General features: G+C 32.6%; 1 protein-coding gene across 1 annotated transcript; it reads right to left on the bottom strand.

Moving 5' to 3' along the window:
• Positions 1-6539: 6539 nt before the first annotated feature.
• On the bottom strand, positions 6540-8537 carry LOC114714620 (uncharacterized). Its single transcript, XM_028899366.1, has 2 exons — positions 7774-8537; positions 6540-7300 (listed from the first exon to the last, which is right to left on the bottom strand). Exons 1-2 carry the CDS (start codon positions 8424-8426, stop codon positions 7198-7200), a joined length of 756 nt encoding a protein of 251 aa, XP_028755199.1. The 5' UTR covers positions 8427-8537; the 3' UTR covers positions 6540-7197.
• Between the last annotated feature and the right edge of the window lie 13728 nt (positions 8538-22265).

Below are 22265 nucleotides of genomic sequence, written 5' to 3'. Positions count from 1 at the left end.
GAAGAAAGTAAATGCAGTAGTGGAAAATATTACTGATTTTTTTTTGTGACAAATTTAACAATCTAACTGGTTTTTAATTTTTGTTGTTAATATGTGTGACTGTTTGAAGGGACTTCCATTACACGGAATGAAAATTAGGGTGGATTTTGGTATATTTCACGCTTCATGCCTCATCTATCTTTTTAAAAGTTCTCATTTGCCAAAATATATATATCGTTTTAAGTTCAAGGCAGCACTGATTGCTAATTTTTCAATTTTATCTTTATCATTGATTGAGCATATAACGTTATTTTTTTTATAAAAAAAAAGGCTGCATTTGGTAAGAGCATATAAAAAGGGTTAGAGAAAACTTTAACAATATTAATCATTTTTTGACACATATACGTAGAAAAGTTAAGGTATAGCTTTGTAGGTAGGAAGAGAATGTTGGCCAACAAAAAAGGTCGGGAGGATGCTATCATGATCTGTAAATAGTGTAATTTTTTGTAATTTTTATAAATTAAAAATATGGATGGTAAGAAATAAAGGAAAAAAGAAATTTGATGAAATTTATTTTTTGAGGTTGGCAATAAAAGACGGGAGGAAAAGGCGTGAGGAGCACCCCAACACGGAACAGGAAATGAGGAAAGAGGGAAAAGGGGAAGGAATCCATTTGGCAATCACTTTCAGGGGCTGAGGGCCTCCACTTCCCCTCCACCCCACCACGGAAACCATGTTCCTTTTCTTTTTGTGGCCTAAGTGCGCTTGTCTTCTTGGCCTCAGCCATCTGTTTTGTACTTATTCCAAATAGCGGTAGATTCTTCAAAACAGTTTTTTAATTGTAATTTACTTCAATTGTGATTTCAAATAAGCTTTTTATGAGTTATTATTCTCTGGTCTAATATTACAAGCGAAATAAAACTTAAAACATCCTACTTACCAGAAAAGCTTACACTTGGCTTCGAATTACTCTTTTCAGCACTTAATAAAAAAGTTAAATGACTAATTTAAATAGATTAAAAAAACTAGTTAAGTTAGTTATTTGTAATAAATATGTATTGTTTTTCTTAAAATATCTTTACTAATCAACTGTATTGGTTATAATTACCATTATAAAAATGATAAATACGAGAGACAGAATGAATTAGGATCTTATATTTAGAATCAAAATAAAAATTAAAAGAGCTCTTATATTAAAAATAGTACCAATCCGGTCCTAAATATAAGAACTACTCCTCTGGTTCTTAATATAAGACTCATTTAACTAATTTGATTAGATTAAGAAAGTTAGGTAAGTTAGTTAATTATAAGAAATATGATATGTTTTTCCTAAAATATCATAATCATCTTTCTTAATACCCCATCTTCTTCTTCTACTTGATTATGGTTGAGGAAGTATCCATAGGGGTAATTTAGAAAAAATTGATAAATATGATGAATGGATCTTATATTTAGGACCAAAACCAACTCAATAATTCAGTTCTATATTAAGGAACGGAAGAGTATTTTGTAGTATAATTTACACTACAAAATAGTTCTTATATTTAGGACGGGAGGAATATTATTTTAGAATTATAATTATTATTCCTTTTTTGTTGTGCGGATAAAGTTAAAAGTAAAAAAAAAAGTCCAAAAAAATAAGAAGAGGGCATGCAAGGGGGTCCAAGGTTGTTGGGGGAAAGTGACTCCCACGTTATACATATGATGGAAATAGAACCGCTCCAAAATGGTAAAAGCAGGATCGCTGCAGAAACCCACCTTTTCACCCCACTCAATGTGTGTTTGGCTTCTTCCATGACCAAATAAGTTAGAATGAAAATGGCTTACACTTGGCTTAGAATTACTCCTTTCAGTACTTAATACAAAAACTAATTAACTAATTTGAGTAGATTAAAAAAATTAGTTAAGTTAGTTATTTATAATAAATAGGTGTTGTATTTCCTAAAATATCCTTATTAATCAATTATATTGGTTATAATTACTATTATAAAAATGATAAATAGGAGAGATAGAGTGAATTAGGGTCTTATATTTAGAATCAAAATAATAAAAAAAAAAGTTCTTATATTAAAAATAGTATCACTCCGGTCCTAAACATAAGAACTACTCCTCTGGTCTTTAATATAATATCCATTTAACTAATTTGATTAGATTAAGGAAGTTAGGTAAGTTAGTTAATTATAAGAAATGTGACATGTTTTTCCTAAAACACCATAATCATCTTTCTTAATATCCCCTCTCCCTCTTCTACTTGATTATGGTTGAGAGAGTATTCATAGGGGTAATTTAGAAAAAATTGATAAATATGATAAATGGATCTTATATTTAGGACCAAAACCAACTCAATAATTAAGTCCTATATTAAGGACCGGAGGAGTATTTTGTAGTGCAATTTACACTACAAAATAGTTCACTACAAAATAGTTCTTATATTTAGGACCGAGGGAGTATTATTTTATAACTAGAATTATTATTCTTTTTTTTTGTGTGGATAAAGTTAAAGTAAAAAAAAATGTCCAAAAAAAAAAACAGAGGAAGAGGGCATGCAAGGGGGTCCAAGGTTGTTGGGGGAAAGTGACTCCCACATTATACATATGATGGAAATAGAACTGCTCCAAAATGGTAAAAGCAGGATCGCTGCAGAAACCCACCTTTTCACCCCACTCAATGTGTGTTTGGCTTCTTCCATGACCAAATAAGTTAGAATGAAAATGGCCTTCTTTTTTTTTTTTAGTCTAATATATTGATAAAATCTCATAATATCCGCTAATATTTAAATGGGTCGGGTTACAAATCCATAATTTGTTTGCTACCTAAATTTATTTCAGCTCCTATCAATGTGCAAAACAATGCTTAAATTCCGACATCCTTTTTCTTTCCTACATCAGTATCTTATGTAATTACATTGAGTTATTAATAATAATTCAATTCATTCAGCTTCATACATATGATAGATCTAATATTTTTTGTGGCTGAATAACCTAAATTTGTATTTGAACATGCTCTCTCTCCATATATATGTGCCTTATTTTTATTATTTTATTTCATATAAAAAAATGTTATATCTTTAAAAATACACGGCAAAAGATTTGGGGCAGGGAGAAATGAGATTTTCTTGGAATAAGAGGGACCATGAATGCAACCCATATGTATAGGCCTTAATTTTTTTTAATTGTTTTATCTTATGAAAATAACGTTATATTTATAAAAATACACAGAAAAATATATCATGATTGTTTTCATAAGAAGTAGCGAAGAATACAAATAGAATAATAAATCCTAATTGAATCAAATATATAATACACCTTATAAAGATCTTTTACTTATTTCAAATCTAATCACACGTAGTTACACCCCACTCTGTGCATCGCACATGGAAAAGCTTCTAGTTAATTCGAGAAACTTCATATAGTTATGAACAAACTCAAAATTAGGGGTGGGGGGTGCAGAAACCGTATGAAAACAAAGTATAAAAGAGAGGCGATGGGACTGGGAAGCCCGATCGAAAGAACGCATCCTTATAATCGCAATTCGAACAATCGTGTGTAGCGTTGTGATCAAAATTTGCTTAGATGTCTTGAGCTAGACCTACACCCTGCATACTTCATTAGGCTCAGGCATATTCTTATGTAGCTCGTTTTATTTTTATAATAAAAATGTCATTTAATTTAAAAATCATGACAATATTTGATTCAGGGAAATCTGGAAAACATCCCATAACCACTGAGGAGCTAAAGTCAACCCATTTTTGACATTAGTCGTTTGATTTGGAGCTCAGAGGGTTGGTTAGGCAATACAGGGTTGATTTTCTTAAGAAACAGCAACATTTTTCACCACAAAAAAATTGTATGCAATTTCTAGCCTCTTTTTTTTTTTTTTTTTAAAAAAGAACGAAATAGACCCTTAGCACACTGGGCTCTTGTAGAGGGTTGTGCTTAGCTGATCATTATCACATCAGGGTTGGGCCTCTGATCAAGGCTGTGGCTATGGGCCAGACCCAGATTAATAACACTATTTTAAACATAATTCTTTTGTTGTTGGAAGGGAGGGCCGGGTGGGGGACAATGTTTTGGTTAATTAATACTTCTTCTCACTGAGTTAGATAATTAATTTATAAATATTAAAAAATAAATTAGATTATTTATTTATAATAAATATTTATCAATTTTTTAAAAAATATTCCCTTTGATTTTATCCCTGTTAATGGAAACACCCTTTTCATGTGTGCAGTTTGATAATGATAGTTTAGAAAAAATATATATAAAATTGAAAAATCAAATAAATTATAGTCTTATATTTAAGACCTCTGGTCTTTAATATAAGATCTAATTTGACTTTTATTTAGTCTTAAATATAAGACTCTGGTTTATTTTGTCTCTCATATTTATGTATTTTTTTTAAAGATAATCCTTATAATATTAGTAGTTCTAACCAATACACTTGATTAGCAAGAATATTTTAAGAAAGACAACACATATTTATTACAAATAACTAACTTAACTTATTTTCTTGATTTACTTAAATTATTCAACTAGCTCTTATATTTAGGACCGAAAATAATATGATTTTATCACTCATCTCAAACAACACTATTAAATGGAAAAGAGAGTTGTCAAGAATGACGGGTAAATAAATATGCTATAACAAAAAGACCCTTTTGGCCAAGGGAATTGCAACTTTATGGGGAGAAAGGCATTAATACCTGGAATATACGAGTTTAGGTTTCAATTAAAATAAAATTATTGAGGATGAATTTGAAAAGCACTTTGGGGAAGGCTAATTATAACCTAGAGATACATGATAAGTTTAATTAAGCTGGAAGTAGGTCCCACGCAAAGAAGATAAAAAGGATAAAGCATAAGTGCTTATCTTTTTTCTCAATGGTCAAAAGCTTTGAAGTGCTTATCTTAAAATGCACACAAGATGGATAGATGATTGTGATCCTGATAAAATAATTGTACAGTGTGGCCCAAATCACAAGGAACCAAAGTGTCCACAACACTTAAAGGGGAATGAGTGTGGAGAAACCAATGGTCCTAAAGTCACATAATTTGTGAGCCCAACAAAAGAAAAATAAAATTTAAAAGTCACTTTCATGGAAGAAAGTCGCAAACATTGGCCATTGAATCTTATTAATGTTGCTCCCAATCCTCTTTGGACCTTTGCTCTGTTTTGCCAATTTTGAGGCACTATCAATCAATTGTTCATTAAAAGCACCGGGTGTCCCACTCTCATGAGGGCGGACCCTGTGATTTTGTCCACAACTTTTTTTCTTTCTGAAATTGCATTTTTTTATTTTTATAAATAAGCAAATATTTTATTATCACAAGAAGACCACAGGTTTTGTTTCAGCGAGTAAATGGGAAATTTTTTAATGATGATGGAGAGATTGTCGAAGTGACAGGACGTTGATTACGTGAATTATTAATCCATTGTCATATTTAATAGACAGTGTCATTGAATGTGTAAATTGATAATCTTAAATAATATTGGGGTGATGGCAGTATCATGTTTATTGTCAATTTTATTTGGATAAAAGGGTACATTCTACTAACAGGCTTTGGTTATAATAAGGGGACAGATTCCATTCCATTTGAGCAAAATGATAGTGGTTGAGTAGGTATGGATTGTTCTAAGAAAATCATCATCACCACTCTAGTACTTATTATTAGTCATTTATAGGAGTTTTTCATGACAAAAAAAAACATATTATATAGATGACAATTTTCACTTTTACCCTTATTAAAGAGATATAGAGAGAAAATAGGAGTTAATTAATTTTTTTTATTATAATCAACAAGAGTAAAATTGAAAATAAAGCATTAAACAGGATATAGTTGACTTGCACTTAAGATCAAAATTTTCTTATACAAGTAACTAATACTCCCTCCGGTCCTTATTATAAGAAATATTTGATGCATATGACATGTTTCTATATATAAGAGACATTTAAAAGTTGTCTCTAAATGTTTGTGTTGATTTCCTATTTTGCCCCCCATTTATTTGTGATATTAATATTATTGTATTTATTACTCCACACTGAGCCCGAAGCACTCTGAAGAAAGAGATATCATTTTGAATATTATGAACAATATTAAAAAAAAAATATTGTGAACAATGAAACCAAACAGTGGACTTGGAGAATGGGAGGAGACAGCTTCATTCTTATTGGCAACCTATTTCTTTTTTGTCTCCAACTCACACTCTCTTTCCCTCCCACTCGTCTTTCTTTTAATAATTTAATTATTCTTCCTCATGCTCTCTCCCCTTACTAATGAAGGCATTTTTGGAACAAAATTAAACTTTTTATATATTAATTATTCTTAACTAATTTTAATTATTTTTTTTATCAACGTAATTCAGTTATTCATCTCTTATAAACTCAACTCATTTAAAATCAATCAATTATTATGCGTGTGTTTGGAATAGTGTTAGAAAATTACAAAAGCAAGTTGGATTATGATTTACAACTTTGAATACCAATTATTTACTCAAAAAAATGGTATATTTAGATTTATGTCCAAAAACTTGTCAATTAATTATTAATTAATATTTTTTTTCCGAATAAACACCGGCACTATTATTCAAAATCAAAGAAAGATAACAAGATTTGAATAAGTTCCCTTGCTTTCTAGCAAAGATGTACTTCACACAAAAACCTTTAACGTAGCAAATATGGCACACAGGACAATGCATATGTTCTCATTGACCCAGATGCCTCGTGATCAAAGCTGAGTAAGACGGGGACATTTGTTTGATCAGACGGTGGAATATTCATTTGAAAATAGTTTCATAACATAATATTCTGTCTTAATTTTTAGCCTAATCCAAACAAACAACATTATTGGTCCTAAATTATACCCTTTTTCCCCTCCTTTCGTTACATTCTTTCCCTTCACTTTAGCATCAGCGTTTGTTTTGACCTCTTCCAATCTTTCACATACCAGATAATCCATTTCTTCAATTATGACAAGGGTGTTTGTATATTGGCATCGGTTTCCATAGAGACCTGAGAAGGTTAAATGGTTAAAAAGATGAAATTTTGGGTGACATACCAGGAAGAATTTGTTCTGGAATTTTGGATCCTTATGACAAGGGTACTGCAAGGATTTATGTGATTCTTATTGAATGAGAACCAATCAATTGCCAACGAGCCTCTTGAAGAAGATGCTTATTGTTGGTGTTTCAACTTTATCTACTAATTTTGTCTTAATAAAATCACAAAATTGATGATAGATTATAGTTCTTCTGTGCTTTTTGGGAGACCAGATATATATATCTCTCAGCTTCTGGGCCTTTGCTTTGCCTTGACTCGTGGATCCTAAATATGGAATAGTGAACCCGCTTAAACAAACAGAGATTAGAGTACAAAATTATTCAAAAACGGGATTGCCCTCCCACCCCTCGCTCGCTCCCAACCCCCCCCCCCCCAAAGAAGCCCCGGAAAAACAATTCAATGACCCCTTGAAGAAAATTACATTTTTTACCTGTAAAAAATTTTTAAATGGATTTTTTGAAACCCCCTCCCCTCCCACCAAAATCAAGTAATTCCTGGATTCGTCCCTGGGGAGATCTCAATCAGAATCTAGAAAGTCCCGGCTTTTGCTTTTAGGCTCACTCGCCTTGAGCTAGACCCTCCTCGTCCGAGTCAACCCACCCGGTTCATCGTCCCAAACCCCACTAAAATCCCGAAAAAACCTAAAGCTATCATACATCTTCCCAACTAAACCGCTCCTGAGACTGAGAACAGCTATAATTATCAAATACAGTGCCGGCCTGAACCGGTTTACTCACCCATCGAACCCGGTCTGACTCCACACTGCATCGCGAACCCGTCTCATGTCCCGACCCTTTAACGTCCGTCCCACGCCCTCGAAAACGGAGTTCGCGGCCATTTTCCGGCTCCGCGCGTACGCACGCGCCAAGTACTCGTGCGGGGGGACCATTTCCGATTCGTCCTCGAAACCGCCATCCATGTTGTGAAGCGATTCGATCGAGTCAGACCGGAGTATCTTGCTCCAGTCCGGCACGTTCACGGGAGCCGATGTGGCCATGTGGTGTCCACGTTGTGGCGCCACGCTGTCGTGCCCGCGGTGGTACTGGTGGAGAATCCTGGAGGACGTCGTCGTAGCGTTGTTTCCAGAATCATCGAACGCCAGGGACAGTCCGCCCACACAGCGATGATCATCACAGGAGATCCGGCGGCCGCCTCTGATCGGGATCCCGCCCCCGTTGATCTCTGCAGACGAGCGTAGAGAACTCTCGCCGAAAGAGACATTCATTGGGCGGTCGTCTGTTTCGTCGACGGTGGACCAGACATCGTCTTCAGCGAATTCCGTTGGGTCAGCGGCGGCGCTGACGGAGGTTTGGCTGTGGAGGTTGTAGCTGTAGCTTCCCAGGAGGCGTTCGCTACGGTGGCTGGCGGTCAATTTACGACCCTTGGCCATGTAGGAACGACAACGGAGGAGGGTTTCGCAGTGAGCCACCCACTCCGCAGAAAGCAGCCAGAGAGGAAGAAAAAGACGACGACGATATTAAGAATCCATAACCTATGGAGGTTTGGACATAAGCAAGACCCACGAAGGTGAACGTGTATATATAGCGTTTTCCTTGGCATGACCCACCGTTTCGAATTTCATTTCAATTTGAGGTTCATTTTGTCTGCATTTCCTCAAATATATACCGTTAAAATGGAAGCAGACTCTCACCGGGTAAATCAGCTTTTATTTTTTTAATCCAGTTTCATTGTGATCCAAAGTACTAGTAAATACATAATTTAATCCCTAATTAAATGGACTAATTCATTTGTCATACTTATTTACTACTACTCATTAACTTGAGAACAATAATTACATCAAATTAATTATATCCATTATGTCAAGTTCATCAATCATACATTCTATTTTTAAAATACTAGTATCTAATAATATTTAATTATAAATCCAAATGAAATAAAAAAATTATACATGATCATGTGTAATTGAAAAACTTGATATAATAAATATAGGAAAATTGACCTAAGTTTTTTCCCCTTGATTTTATGTTTTAGTTGAAAAAAGTTTATGATGTTTAATTGTGTGGTAAATTTTGGCAGTGTTTATTTAAAACTACTGCATATTGTTCAAGTGGGCTTTCAAACTATATATTAATCAAAGGCTAATGGCTAATGTCGTTTAAATGACTCTTTCTTGGCCATGAAGGGAATGATTAGTTTAGGAAACACGCTGCATTTGTAGTAAAAAAAAAAAAAGGTATAAAAGAATTAGGTATAATTTTTGTATAGGGTATGAAGCAGCATATTTTATAAGACCTGAGTATTATTTAATAATTAAAAATTAATTATACTATCTCTGGTCCTAATTATAAGACCTCGTTTGTAGTATTATAAGACTTCATTTGTAGATTACAAATAATATTTTATAATTAGGACTGAAGATAGTATAATCTATTATAAGTTATATATTATATATTGATTTAATATTAATGATAATTATAGGTCATGAATTTTAAGACGGACCATTGATTTGTATACAAAATAAATTTAAATATTATAATAAATTATTTCTGAAATAAAATTTATATATCCATCTTCTTTTTCCTGGTACCAAGAGTATATTATTCATCAATAACAAAAAAATAGTCTTGCAGAAAATATAAAATAAAAACTCTCTCTCTATATCAAGGTTAAAGTCAAAATCTCAATGATTTGTTAGATGAGTTTTTTTTCTCTTAAATGTGGTCGCAGTACGCACTTATGTTATGGTTCTCGGGAGTTTTTGGATTGAAAAAATAACAGAAAATATTTATTTATTTTTTAAAAAATAAATAAGTTATGCTGACTATTATTATAATTAAAAACTTTTAATCTCATTTTATTAATTTTTTAAATTGAGTTTACCAAAATTTTCCCTTTCCTCCCCTTCTTTCTATTTTCCTTGTACCAATGAGATGGTAAAACAACAAAAGGATACCTGGCTTATCTATATTGAGAGGCTGAAAACTTGAAACGCATAGGTAAAGTTAAATCAATGACCCCAATCATCATTTAACTATGAACTCGACAGATCATCTGATCATTTACCGTGTTTGGTAGCGGGGGAAATGGAAAGCAAGGAAGGAGAGCGAAAATTTTAATGAACTTAATTTAAAAAATAAAAAAATTAGGGTTTTAAAATCTTAATAAACATAAGATATAAGATAAAAGAGTAATAAAAATTAATAAAAAACTTTTAACTTCACTTCTTTAATTTTTTTAAAATAAATTCATTAAAATTTTTTCTCCTTTTTCTTCTTCTTGAATTTCCTTAGTACGAAATGGACCCTTAATCCATATACAAGCCGTGAAAAGAGCAGTGCTATTATGAAACGCGGTTGATAATTAATTAAATTATAATTATAATAATTTTTGTGAATCTACTCCTCTGGTCCTTAATATAAGACTTATTTAACTAATTTGATTAGATTAAGAAAGTTAGGTAAGTTAGTTAATTATAAGAAATGTGACACATTTTTTCTAAAATACCATAATCATCTTTTTTAATACCTCATCTCCCTCTTTTACTTGATTATGATTGATGGAGTATCTATAAAGATAATTTAGAGAAAATTGATAAATATGAGAAATGAGTTTTATATTTAGAACTAAAACTTACTCAATAGTTGGGTCCTATATTAAGGACTGGAGGAGTATTAAGTAAGCCCAAAATGTTGTTCATGTAACATATGTGCACGGCAATTGATATTTTGCCAAATAAATATGTTATAAGAAAAGAAAAACACTTTGGTCGAATTTCTTATATTATGTATGTCAAACTCTCCAATATGTGCTGTATTTTCATGTGAGTTTATAAGTAGATGCGATTAATATTTAAAAAATACTCGTAATATATATAATTTATATGATTAGAGAATTTAACATATGTTTTGTCTATAGAAAAAACTATTATCTAAAGGATCATATATATATATATACATATCATTGCTTGTATTTATTTAATAAAAATTTTGAACTTATGTCTCTGTTTAAAATGAGTTATATTTTTTAGTGGGGTCGAAGGAGCGAATCCCTTGTAATATCTTGGGCCAAAGCTCAAACTGCAACTTAGAGAGGCCCTTACGTTCATATTATCTTCGGTTTTAATTTTAAACTCTCGTTTATGATTTATGTACAAAATCTTATAATTAAGACGGAAGGCAGTATTTAATATCCAACTGTATTTTTTTTTTCACAAAAATCATATTGACAAAAAATAAAAATACCCTACAAAATCGACCCCGGGAGGGTAACGGCGTATGTTTATTTCCGATTAAGTTCTGCAGCCTCTCGCCGCCCACCACGTGCACGGTCCTGGTTATCCTCCCGACGCCCTGTCCCTTTTCCTCTTTTGACCAATTCAGCGATCAAGAGAGGAAATTTAAGTGGTCCTTATTTTCGCTTAAAATACAATATTTCTATCTACTGCATCCCTCCTACAATTCTGGCCGATATACCCACACAATCATTAGGTATCACATATCACCTTTTATTCTTAACGTGAGAATTACTTAAATAGTATGACTTATTATTCTCAAATCATAAATAATGTGACTTATTTTTAAACTTCATGTAGTACATGATATTCATACTATCTGCAAGTCCGTGAATAGTATAATTTTTTTAAAAAAACTTTCCGCATTTTTTATTCGTCATAAATAATACAACTAATTTTTTATATTTATGTATAAAATATGGGCAAGCATTGTATTTTTTTAAAAATAGAAAGCGAAAAGGAAAAGTCCTAAAAGAATGCTATATATATATATATGTGTATGTAAGTGTAACGACTATAACTCTTGACAAATGCTATATTCACTGAATGTAAATACTTTTCTTAATCCTCGTTAGTACACTGGTCTCATATGAAATCAATAGATTTTGCAATGAATGAGGCTAGGGCCTAGGGCCCGGGCCCAGCACAAAGAGAAGAATTTCACCAAAATAACCAAATCTTTTCGTGGTGCTGTGAATTATGTGCGTATTTAGTCATTCATCATGGTTGAATGTCTGAAGGAAATGGGGGTACCTTACCTGACAAGTGACAATTATTTGTCTTTTACTGTATATTATATAGTTGATCTGCGGGAGTGGGAAGGCTGCCTTTTTATATGGGCTTTCCGTTGTGGGCCTCGAGTTCAGCCATAACGGAGGTATTTGGGCCCCACTAGAGGTTGGTTGGAAGTGGCAGGTGGTGGGCCCTGGGTCCAACTCTGGCTAAAACTTAGACCCTTCAAACCAATCAAGAATCCTATGCTGCCTATGCTCTAGCCTTTAGCAACCAAAATCACCTCCCCGGATTGCAATGCAATATTGATTGCACTGATGCTGTTTGGTGGGCTTACGAAGAAAGGCATGATGGATATATCAGAGAGACTATATTACCCTTTATATGCTGAATTTTCCATTAATTAAAATAAAATTTAAATTAGAACTTAATTTATTCTCAGTTATAGCATTCATCGCTAGCTTGTTAATTGAGGGGCAAGTGAGGGATATCTTCTAAAACATAGAACAGGCAAAGTTTCCTAAACTCACTTTTCTAGTATATCGTCCACCCAACGCTGTAAACAGAGTTCCTCTCATAGTTATTTGTTGCTTCTTTTTTTTTTGGTTATCTCTCATTTTCTGTTCGTGCGATGTATTTGTTGCATCACTTTAATTTAGTTTATAGTAGTCTAAATTCTGTGTGAATATTTGACTAATTCAACCCTGTCTCTCCTCTGTTTTATTTGCTTACAATATATAACCAACAACATTCATCAACAAATATATGATTCTAGTTCCTGCTTGTCATTCCATGCATAAGAAGGAGATCTTTAAGAAAAATATGAAGGCATATAGACCATATAAATAATAAATGCAACACAAGTGATGCACACACAAAAATATCAAATATATAGAGTATCCACATTCCAAAAGCGATCGAGCACTCATCAGTTTTAGACTCTCTTAATATATACCACCCCGGGAAAAAGTTCCTTTTAATTCACTGGAATGTGTGGGAATCCAATCATGAGGTTTCTTGAGAGTTGAGATTCAGCAATTAATTATAACATGAGCTTTGTTAATCACTTCAGTTATCAACCCTTTAACCTGGAACAGTTCGGTGTATAGCTGTTGAGTAACTTTAAAAAATATGAGAATATTATTTTAAAAAAATAAAAGATGCGATATAGTGTTGGGAAAAGAGGGGATATGGCGGCTCATAAAGGGAAAGGACCACATGTGATTAATGTTAAAATAATCCAACATCCTAGGAAACCCCAATATTCATGTTTTGCCAAACAACATTAATCTAATTTCTTTGTCCTCTCAAAGGTAGGACACTCCTCCACTACGCTCCACCGTCCACATGACCCTCCTCTCATAGGTCCGTTGTCAGCTTCCTAAACAAACCCAACCCAAATACTGCAACACTTCTCCCTTTAGTTCTGTCACCCACATATATATCTGTGTATATATTGCCCACCCTTTACATTTTAATTATTTTACTAAATCATCATCACCCATTTATTAATTGTGTTAATAAACGTTATAATAGCTAGCATTATTACTGTGGGCCATTTGTATTTGGCAGAATCAGAATCTGATGACATACTGTTACTGTGTTCCATTCCTTGAATGCAAACAAAGGGAACTAAACTGATATTGTACTCCACACACATATATATTATAGTTGTGAGAGAGAAATTACGAAACCCTAGCTAGTGGGTGTGTGAAATTGTGCATGTGAGATCATGGATTCCAGATAGATAGTTCATAGTTGTGTGTTTGCGTGTGAATGAAAGAGATTGAGATGTAGGAGCCTATTCTTGTTGGTACAAAAATATAGCCTCTTGCCATCCCAATATTTATGGCTCTCCTGGATCCACTGGATCTGCAATCATTGTACCGTCTAGATTCTTTCTTTCTTTTCATAAAATGCACTTCACTGTTCATCACCACGTCTTGATCGCGATCCTTCTCATGCATGCTCGTACACTGTTTCCCTTGTGTTTGAAAAATTGAGAGCCTCACATCAGAAAAATCACTGCAATTAACGTGTGGGTGTGTTCTAGTAAAAGCCTTATGGTGTCAGTTACCACTCTTGAGAGAATTTAATTGACTGTTACCTCTTTGGGTTGCGTCCAGTACTTGTTGAAATATATAAAGCCACTCTTGATTTTTCGAGTTATTCTCCCCACTCATCATTTACTCTTCTGCTTAGGTATAGGTTTTTATTTCTGTTTATCTTCTGCTTTTTGCAGTAACGGCTCATTTAATGCTGGTGACTTGCCTCAATTATTTTTTATGTGTGACAGAGTAAGCTTTAAGGAGAATATCCATAGACACGACTCAAACCAAGTTTTATTCGAATTTTTCGCAGGTGTTTTTCAACAATTTCTCTTTTCACTATATAGATGATCTCTCTTATAGGTGTTTTTAGAAAAATGATCATGACATCGAACCGAGTTAGCCAGAATAAATACAGACCTATTAGTCTGTTATGGGAGTTCATATATACATCTGCATAAAAAAATAAACAAGAAAAAGATATGAGCTGTACAAGGTGCAGAAACCTTTTACTGATGTTTCCTGTTTTTTTTTTTTTTTCGACATGATCTAGACTGTGTCCTTGGCTAAATAAATTTAAAAAAAAATTCTGAGCTGTGTGAGGGTATCTTCTTCGCTCTTCCCAATCAAAACTGGTCAGTTGGGAGAAAGTAGCTGTCATCAGTGGAGTCCACCATTTCAGTTTCTTCCTAACTTCTGATCATAAACCTTCACTTCTTAGCAAGTGGCCTCGTCCTTTATATATTATTGTTCTCACAGCGTTTTTGGCCTATTACTCCCCTTGATAAGCGTGCCACCTCCACTTTATAATTTATATATATGAAGTTTGAGAGATGACTGGTTACTTCTGAATAATACTATTTTTTGTTTGCATTACAAAATAGATCTCATATTTAATAAGAACGGAAATAGTATGGTTTTTCAAACATTTTTAAACAATTTTCAGCGCAAATATTTTTAAATATAAACAAAGAACAACATAAAAAAAGATTTATTTCTTTAAAAAAAAAGTTTAGAAAGGGTAAAAAAAAAAATTAAAAGATCCAAAGTGATCACAATCACCAACGCTCTTTGAATTGTAATTTTCATTGAGGAAGTTGGGGACACCCTTGGCACAGGTATTGTCATGTTCATGTGCCAACCTATCATGTCTCAGATCGATATTTTATAAACTGTCTAGATTATGACCACTTACAGTTCAACTTGAACCATATGCTTTATTTCACTGTTATATATCAGACCGAGAAATAAAGGTTTGAGATAAACTGCAGATAGTAATAGTATTCTCCTTTCTTCAATTTCTTTTCCGAGACATCGACACAAACGTATGATGCTCAGTAATAAAAATTTATGTATATTTGAGAGGTCTCATGATGTCTCATACAATATTATTTAAAAATTAGTAGTAGGAGATGTGTCTGTGGTTGATAGCACTCAAACATAAATTAAATGAGCATAGAAGTTTTATGTAGCAATAAGGTTTTTACAATATTTGATCGACTTTACAGATAGAATATACCCTTACGATAATAAAAACAAGTGTGTTTGTCTTATTGATATCAAACACACAAAGCACGCAACAATTGACCATTCGTTCCCTGGACCCATGCAATAGCATATTTCCAATTTTAATTATTAATGCATGCATGGCCTTTTCTAACACATCAAATATCTAATAATAATAATAGTAATAATAATACACACTAAAGAGGAGTAACTGCTTACAATAAATTAAAAAGTACTCCTCCGATCCTTAATATAGGACCCAATTGTTGAGTTGGTTTTGGTCCTAAATATAAGACCCATTTCTCATATTTATCAATTTTCTCTAAATTACACCTATGGATACTCCATCAACCATAATCAAGTAGAAGATAGAGAGGAGTATTAAGAAAGATGATTATGGTATTTTAGGAAAAACATGTCACAATTTTTATAATTAACTAACTTACCTAACTTCCTTAATCTAATCAAATTAGTTAAATGGGTCCTATATTAAAGACCGGAGGAGTAATATTTTTGTTCAAATCAGTTGATAGATTCCATTTCATGCATGTTACTACTATGTATTTATTAACCGTATTTTTTTTCTTGTAATTTTTGTAATTAATTACGCGCATTGGGATTGATTAATTAATGCACGAGGAATCTTTCCCTTCAGAACTTGAAAGGTTACCTAAAGTTTTGGTAATTACCTTTTTGATGAATCAAAAGCAAACTACGCTTTTAAGCGTTTACATCAGCGCATGAAAGACTCATAAGAAAATCAGGAGGTGAACTGAAGCAAACAAATCCTTCGGCAGCTTCCTGGGCTCTCTTTGCAAGACAATCCGGCCCTTATGTAGGATTTTCAATTTCGAAATAGAATATCATAATAATTTTATAAAACATGATAAAGAATTTCTAACCCCCCGCCAATTTGATGAACTGAAATCTGAATAGTAAATATCTTATTATTAATCTTTTTATACTTTCAAATATATATTTTTTAAAAAAATTATTATGCAAGTTCTTATACTTTCACGTGATTTTTAATCATTTTCTAACCTTATCTTTTTTCTTTTTATCATTTCCTTATGGTCTCATTTGAATTTTTAATAAGGTTCCATAATCTCAAGTAACTGATAAAAAATACTACAAAGACCTCATTAAAAATTAAGTGAAACTTAAAAAAACAACAAGATACTAATCAAAATGAGGAGACACTATAAAAAAAATTATTATTATTATTTTTCAAATGAGCTAATTTGCATCCATTGTTTCATGTAGATATCATGTTCATGCTATTTGGGTTGGCAAAAAATATCAGGCGAATTAAATTTGACTTGCAAGTTGCAATCAATCGTGAATACTAAATAGTACTACCTCTGGTCCTAAATAAGAGCTAGTTAACTAATTTGAGTAGATTAAGAAAATAAGTTAAGTCAGTTATTTATAATAAATAAATATTGTCTTTCCTAAAATATCCTTACTATCAAGTGTATTGACTAGAACTATCATTATTAGAAGGATTATCTTGGAAAAAAAATCCATAAACATAAGAGGCAAAGTGGATTGGGGTCTTATATTTATGACCAAAATAAAAATCAAATTATAGATCTTATATTAAAAATCAGAGGTAGTATTATGTTTGCTAATCATATATCCAGAGTTATCGTCACCATTCATAAATGCACATGCAAGCGTGTGTGAGGCACATGAGAATATGTAATCTTCCCAACTACTCAGGAAAAAAATAAATTAAATGACACTTCTCTATTTCTTAATGTAGGACCAAATTAACTAATTTGAATGATGTTAGTTACATTGGTTAATATGATATGTTAGTTAAATTGTCACTGTTTCTTTCAATTCCTGCACCTTGTTCTCTATTGCTACCTCCTTGGAATCACACTACTCTGATACCAGAGTTATAGGTTCCACCAAGTATGATCCACAAAATAGAGCAATACAACCGAATATACACAGAAAAAATAGGTAAATACTGAGATTTTGATATTAATGGCAAAATGGCTGAATCAATGTTACAAGGACCCTCATTGATTTAGATCAAAATCCTATTCCCTAATATAATTGAAATAGCATAATAGAAGAACCAACCAAGCCGAAGCAAGGCCCAACTGGTCTCCTGGGAGAACCAATCCTCACCAAGTGTTTCACTCTTTCACACTAAAACATCATACCCCCCAAAAGAAAGCCTTTTGCCTAATATAAGTTAACAAAAGAGATCTACTACGATGTCACAATCTATAGCCCCCTACTTTTCAATCATCTAACTTTAATGTCTCTTGACTTTCCTTTTATAGGTTTGGCTAAAAACATTAACTCTATCAGTGTGCCTAAAAGAACACGACACCCTAGTAATGGTGTACTTATTATGATTGATAGGGTGCAACAAAATATACAGATTCCATCTTCTGGGTCTTCTAAAATTATTTGAAACCCTAATTCTTCCATCTCCTGATCCAGTAATTCTTCAACACCAAATTCTTTATTTGCACCATCAAATTCTTCAATAAATGCAATTACTATGAGAAAGCCACCGAGAATGTCTAGATGCAGGACTTGAATAGGTTCGTCTTCATCCATGGTTGTCTCATTTGGACTTATTCCATGAATGTCTATTTCAGACGTTTCAACTGTTCCTTCACTTGTTTTATCTGTGCTTGTTTCAACTGTTCATTTGCTTGTTTCATTTATGTTCGTTTCAGCTGTTCCGTCACTTGTTTCTTCTGACTCTTCTGTGCTCGTTTTAGCTATTCCTTCACTTGTTTCATCTGCCCTCATTTTAGCTATTCTGTCACTTGCTTCTTCTAACTCTTCTGTGCTCATTTTAGCTATTCCTTCACTTGTTTCATCTGCGCTCGTTTCAGCTGTTCCTTCACTTGTTTCCTCTGACTCTTTAGTTATTGTATCAATAACCGGGTCTTGAGAAGCCTCCTAGCCATCTAGCAAATTCCCATAACTATGGTACCTGTGTCTATATCAGAAACAATAGTCTGGATGGGCCCTAATACATGTGGTCATGTGCTTACATATGCAGCACCAATCCATATCCTGCTTCCAGGTTTCATGTTACCAAAAATTTGTTGACAAAAGAAAGAGTTCCAAGAACCACTCTTTAAGTAAAGACAAAAAAAAAAGCCATAAAGAATGACCCTTTCAAACCAAATATTGTAATGCAGAAGTAGATACATGTAATGGGTATTGATGAAAATGAAAAAGATGACTAAATACTTGTTTTTAGGGAAACATTCAAATTTCTCCCTCTCTATATATATCTGTATATAGCTATCGCAAAGAATGCACATAATGTATGTTTTATATATTCTCTCTTGTATCCAGACCCAATCAACTGTCAGGGAAACCGATCGGGTCTTGGAGAAGATCATAGGATTGTAGCGAGAAGACAAGAGAAGAGAAGACTTCAACCGATTAAAGAAGCTAGAGGATATATTATGAAAAAATGAATTGAGTCTGTTCTTTAGTCTATCATTACTGTCATATCCAAACCCAATCAAATTTAGGGAAGATGTAAAGAACAATGCAAAATGTTTAACATACTGATTGGATCTTGGAGAGTTGTAGAGGCTGAGCGAGAACAAAAGAAGACTTAACCACTTGAAGAAACTCGAGCATATATTGTAAAAAAAATGAATTGAAAGCCGGCACCATATAAATAAGAAAAGACACGTGACATAGAATGACAGCTACAATGACAAATGACAATAATGGCCGATGATAAATCACAGGATTTGGAATTTCTAGGCTCTTCCATGACATTGGAAGGGACTAGGGTTTTGATTTGGTTGGAGAAAAAAAACACACACCAACAAGCAAATAAAACAATGACCACCAGAGTATTATCATAATGAGAAAACGACCAATATTCTTGCTTTCGTTTCTGATGATTACCAAGAGATTGCTCTTCTGGAGACATGTTGCTAGTAGCCAAATTCTCTTTTTCCTTAGGTAATTTAAGTCGCCATTTCATAGATGCGCCATATTTCTTTCTAATATTCTCTCTCATTAATTGCATCCTTCTCATTGTGAGATAGCTAAAAAAATGCCAACTTAAATATATATATAAAAAAAAACCTCACAATGTCTCTAGAGACTTACATCTTGACCAATTTTATGAACATCATAAGAAATTTTTCTCATTTTAAACTTATTTGTAAATGTTTATGAAGCCAAAATATTTCCCATCAATGCCCATATGCCTAATTGTAGAGAGAAGACCTTTGAAGCATCTAGAGGATCCTTGATGTAGCAATCGAATCTATTACCAAATATGATAATATTACTCAATAGTTTTGGTTTCCAATTTTCTTCCAAGAGATTGTTGTATAATCTTAGATGACAATGTGGCATGAAGAACAACCAAGAGATTCCAAAACTTGGATCTTCCTAGTCCAAGTAAAATCTTTTTTTCATTAATATTGCAAGACTAAGTTGCAAATTATTTGGTGGTATTTCATCCGATTCAATACTACCTATACCATAAATTACCATTTGCATCCTTGACTCTGATACCAAAAACCAACGAATATGTTCAGAAATAGGAGAACTTTGTACCTCGTCTCGAAAATCATGATAGAATTGAGAGCTCTCGAGTTCATTAATAAATTTGTTCATTTTCTACTTCAATAATGCTTTTTTTCTATCACAATCATCTTGTAGACTTGTAGGAGTCCATGATTCTACTTTTTCATTGAAAAAAGTTCAAAAATATTCATCAATGTTGACCTTTTTAGTTGATGTTGCCATGGCTTGATTTAATTTGTTTGAGTTGTTTCTGGCAGCTGGCTACAAGAATTAACAAAGCGCTAAAACAATCATAAAAAACAAGCCATCCCTATATTACCTATCTCAATATTCGTTAACATTTCATTTCAGATAATATCAACAGTCATAATTATCTAGATAATTAAATTACTAGAATCTTGATAGTTAAAGTAGTAAACAGTCATCCGAAGCTCATTATAATATGAAGATATGAATAATCACTTTAATTTAATATAATTGGAAGGAAAATAAAAGTAAAGCATATAGATAGATGTATGAAGAGATAAATAAATTAGCTTGACACAGTGAGGGAGAATAACTTACCGGGTTTGGAAGATAAAAGAGAGAGGAGGGATAAGCTAACAGTTACGAAATGAGTTACACAATGAATAGGGGGAGCTTATATATATGTGGATAGGGATATCCTGGAAATACAAAATATTTATATCCTATCCATTTAAGATATATTAATTATCATAATCTCTCTACTATCTCAATCAATGAGATACTCCATCTCATAAAGTAATAAGATTTTAAATACATTTAAATCTTTATCAAATATTTACAATATCTTCCTTCCCAGCATATATTTACGATATTGAATAATAGCTTAAATTCTAATTTAATTCATAAACATGATTTAAATTTAAACACATTAAACTAGATCACATAATTGAAGATTATTTGGATAATATAAATTAAATCTTTATTTAACTAGTATTATACTTAATTAAGTAAATAACCTTATTACCTTGGCCGATCAATTAAATTTAATTGAAACTGGCGTCACAATTTACAAAATGAGATTAGGTATATATTGCTCTTTCACCGGTCAGAGTTTATGTGACATCTTGAGGGTGGGGGCGAAAAAATACATCTTGAGAATTATGTTAAAAGAATTTCTCACAATTTACAAAATATTTAACCTGTGGTTGAAGATGAAGAATTCAAAAAATATAACGGATGAAAAGAGCCAGTCAACAAGTGTTAAATAGATTTTCAATAGATGTTAAGATGTCAAATGGTATGTGGATCAATAAAACAACAGGAATCAAACTTAAAACTGATTATCATATAAAAATAACAAGATAGTGTCAAAAATAGATGCTAAAGGTATAAGATAAAATACAGCTTAAATATCGGAGAGACTCCTTTTCCCGATAGATACAAACCAAACATGCATATGAAGATATTTTTCATATAAGGTGTAAAATAGTAAACACGCAAATCAAATTAAAGATTGATTATTAATTAAAATGAATTTATCATTATAATATCACACAAATAATTAATGTAAGAAACATATCAGGAAAAAACGATTGAGATATAGGGAAATTCAGTTTTTGATCCTGCTAGTTTAGGTAAAAGCAAGGTTTGTTTCTTAAGGATTTCGTCTCTTAAGTTTAAAATTGTTAAATCATTATATTTTTTGTTTCTATTTATGAGTCATTTTTAACATGTTTTATCTTAATCTCACTAATTTTGTATTAAGATTCAATAATTTTTTTATTATACATTAGTCTAGTCCTTATAAGAAACACATTTTAAGTTTATAAAATTTTCCAGAGCCAGGCACTCAGAATTGGGCTCTATGGATCGGCCCAAACAATGACCCACATACCACATAATACTAGTAGATATGCACTCCACATAAATGACATGCTCACATCCAAACTACAGAACGATGAGCTTTACAAAGAAATATAGGCTCTGTTTGGGTGCTCCAAAACCGTGGTTTCAGAAATACTTTTCCGCAAAACGAGATAACCTCCTCCACATATTTACTTCGTAATTCGTAAAAGCACTTCTGAAACCATGGTTTGGTTTTTATCCAAACACTCCAATGATATTTACATCATGTACCCGTCAACGCCTCAACATCTCAACTTCTGTAGAAGTCTGATTGGGA

The sequence above is a fragment of the Neltuma alba genome, unplaced genomic scaffold (genome assembly GCF_004799145.2).
Source record: "Neltuma alba isolate B1F8T4 unplaced genomic scaffold, ASM479914v2 tig00011523_pilon, whole genome shotgun sequence".
NCBI lineage: Eukaryota > Viridiplantae > Streptophyta > Magnoliopsida > Fabales > Fabaceae > Neltuma > Neltuma alba.
The sequence above is the reverse complement of the archived record's forward strand: the minus strand, read 5'-3'. Positions and strand labels throughout refer to the sequence as shown.

Bases quoted from the DNA above. Each gene is read 5' to 3' on its own strand.
- LOC114714620 (XM_028899366.1), bottom strand. From the start codon at position 8,426: ATGGCCAAGGGTCGTAAATTGACCGCCAGCCACCGTAGCGAACGCCTC. The intron at 7,301-7,773 runs GTGAGTAAACCG...TTCCATATTTAG, and splicing joins AGTCAGACCGGGTTCGATGG to GATCCACGAGTCAAGGCAAA.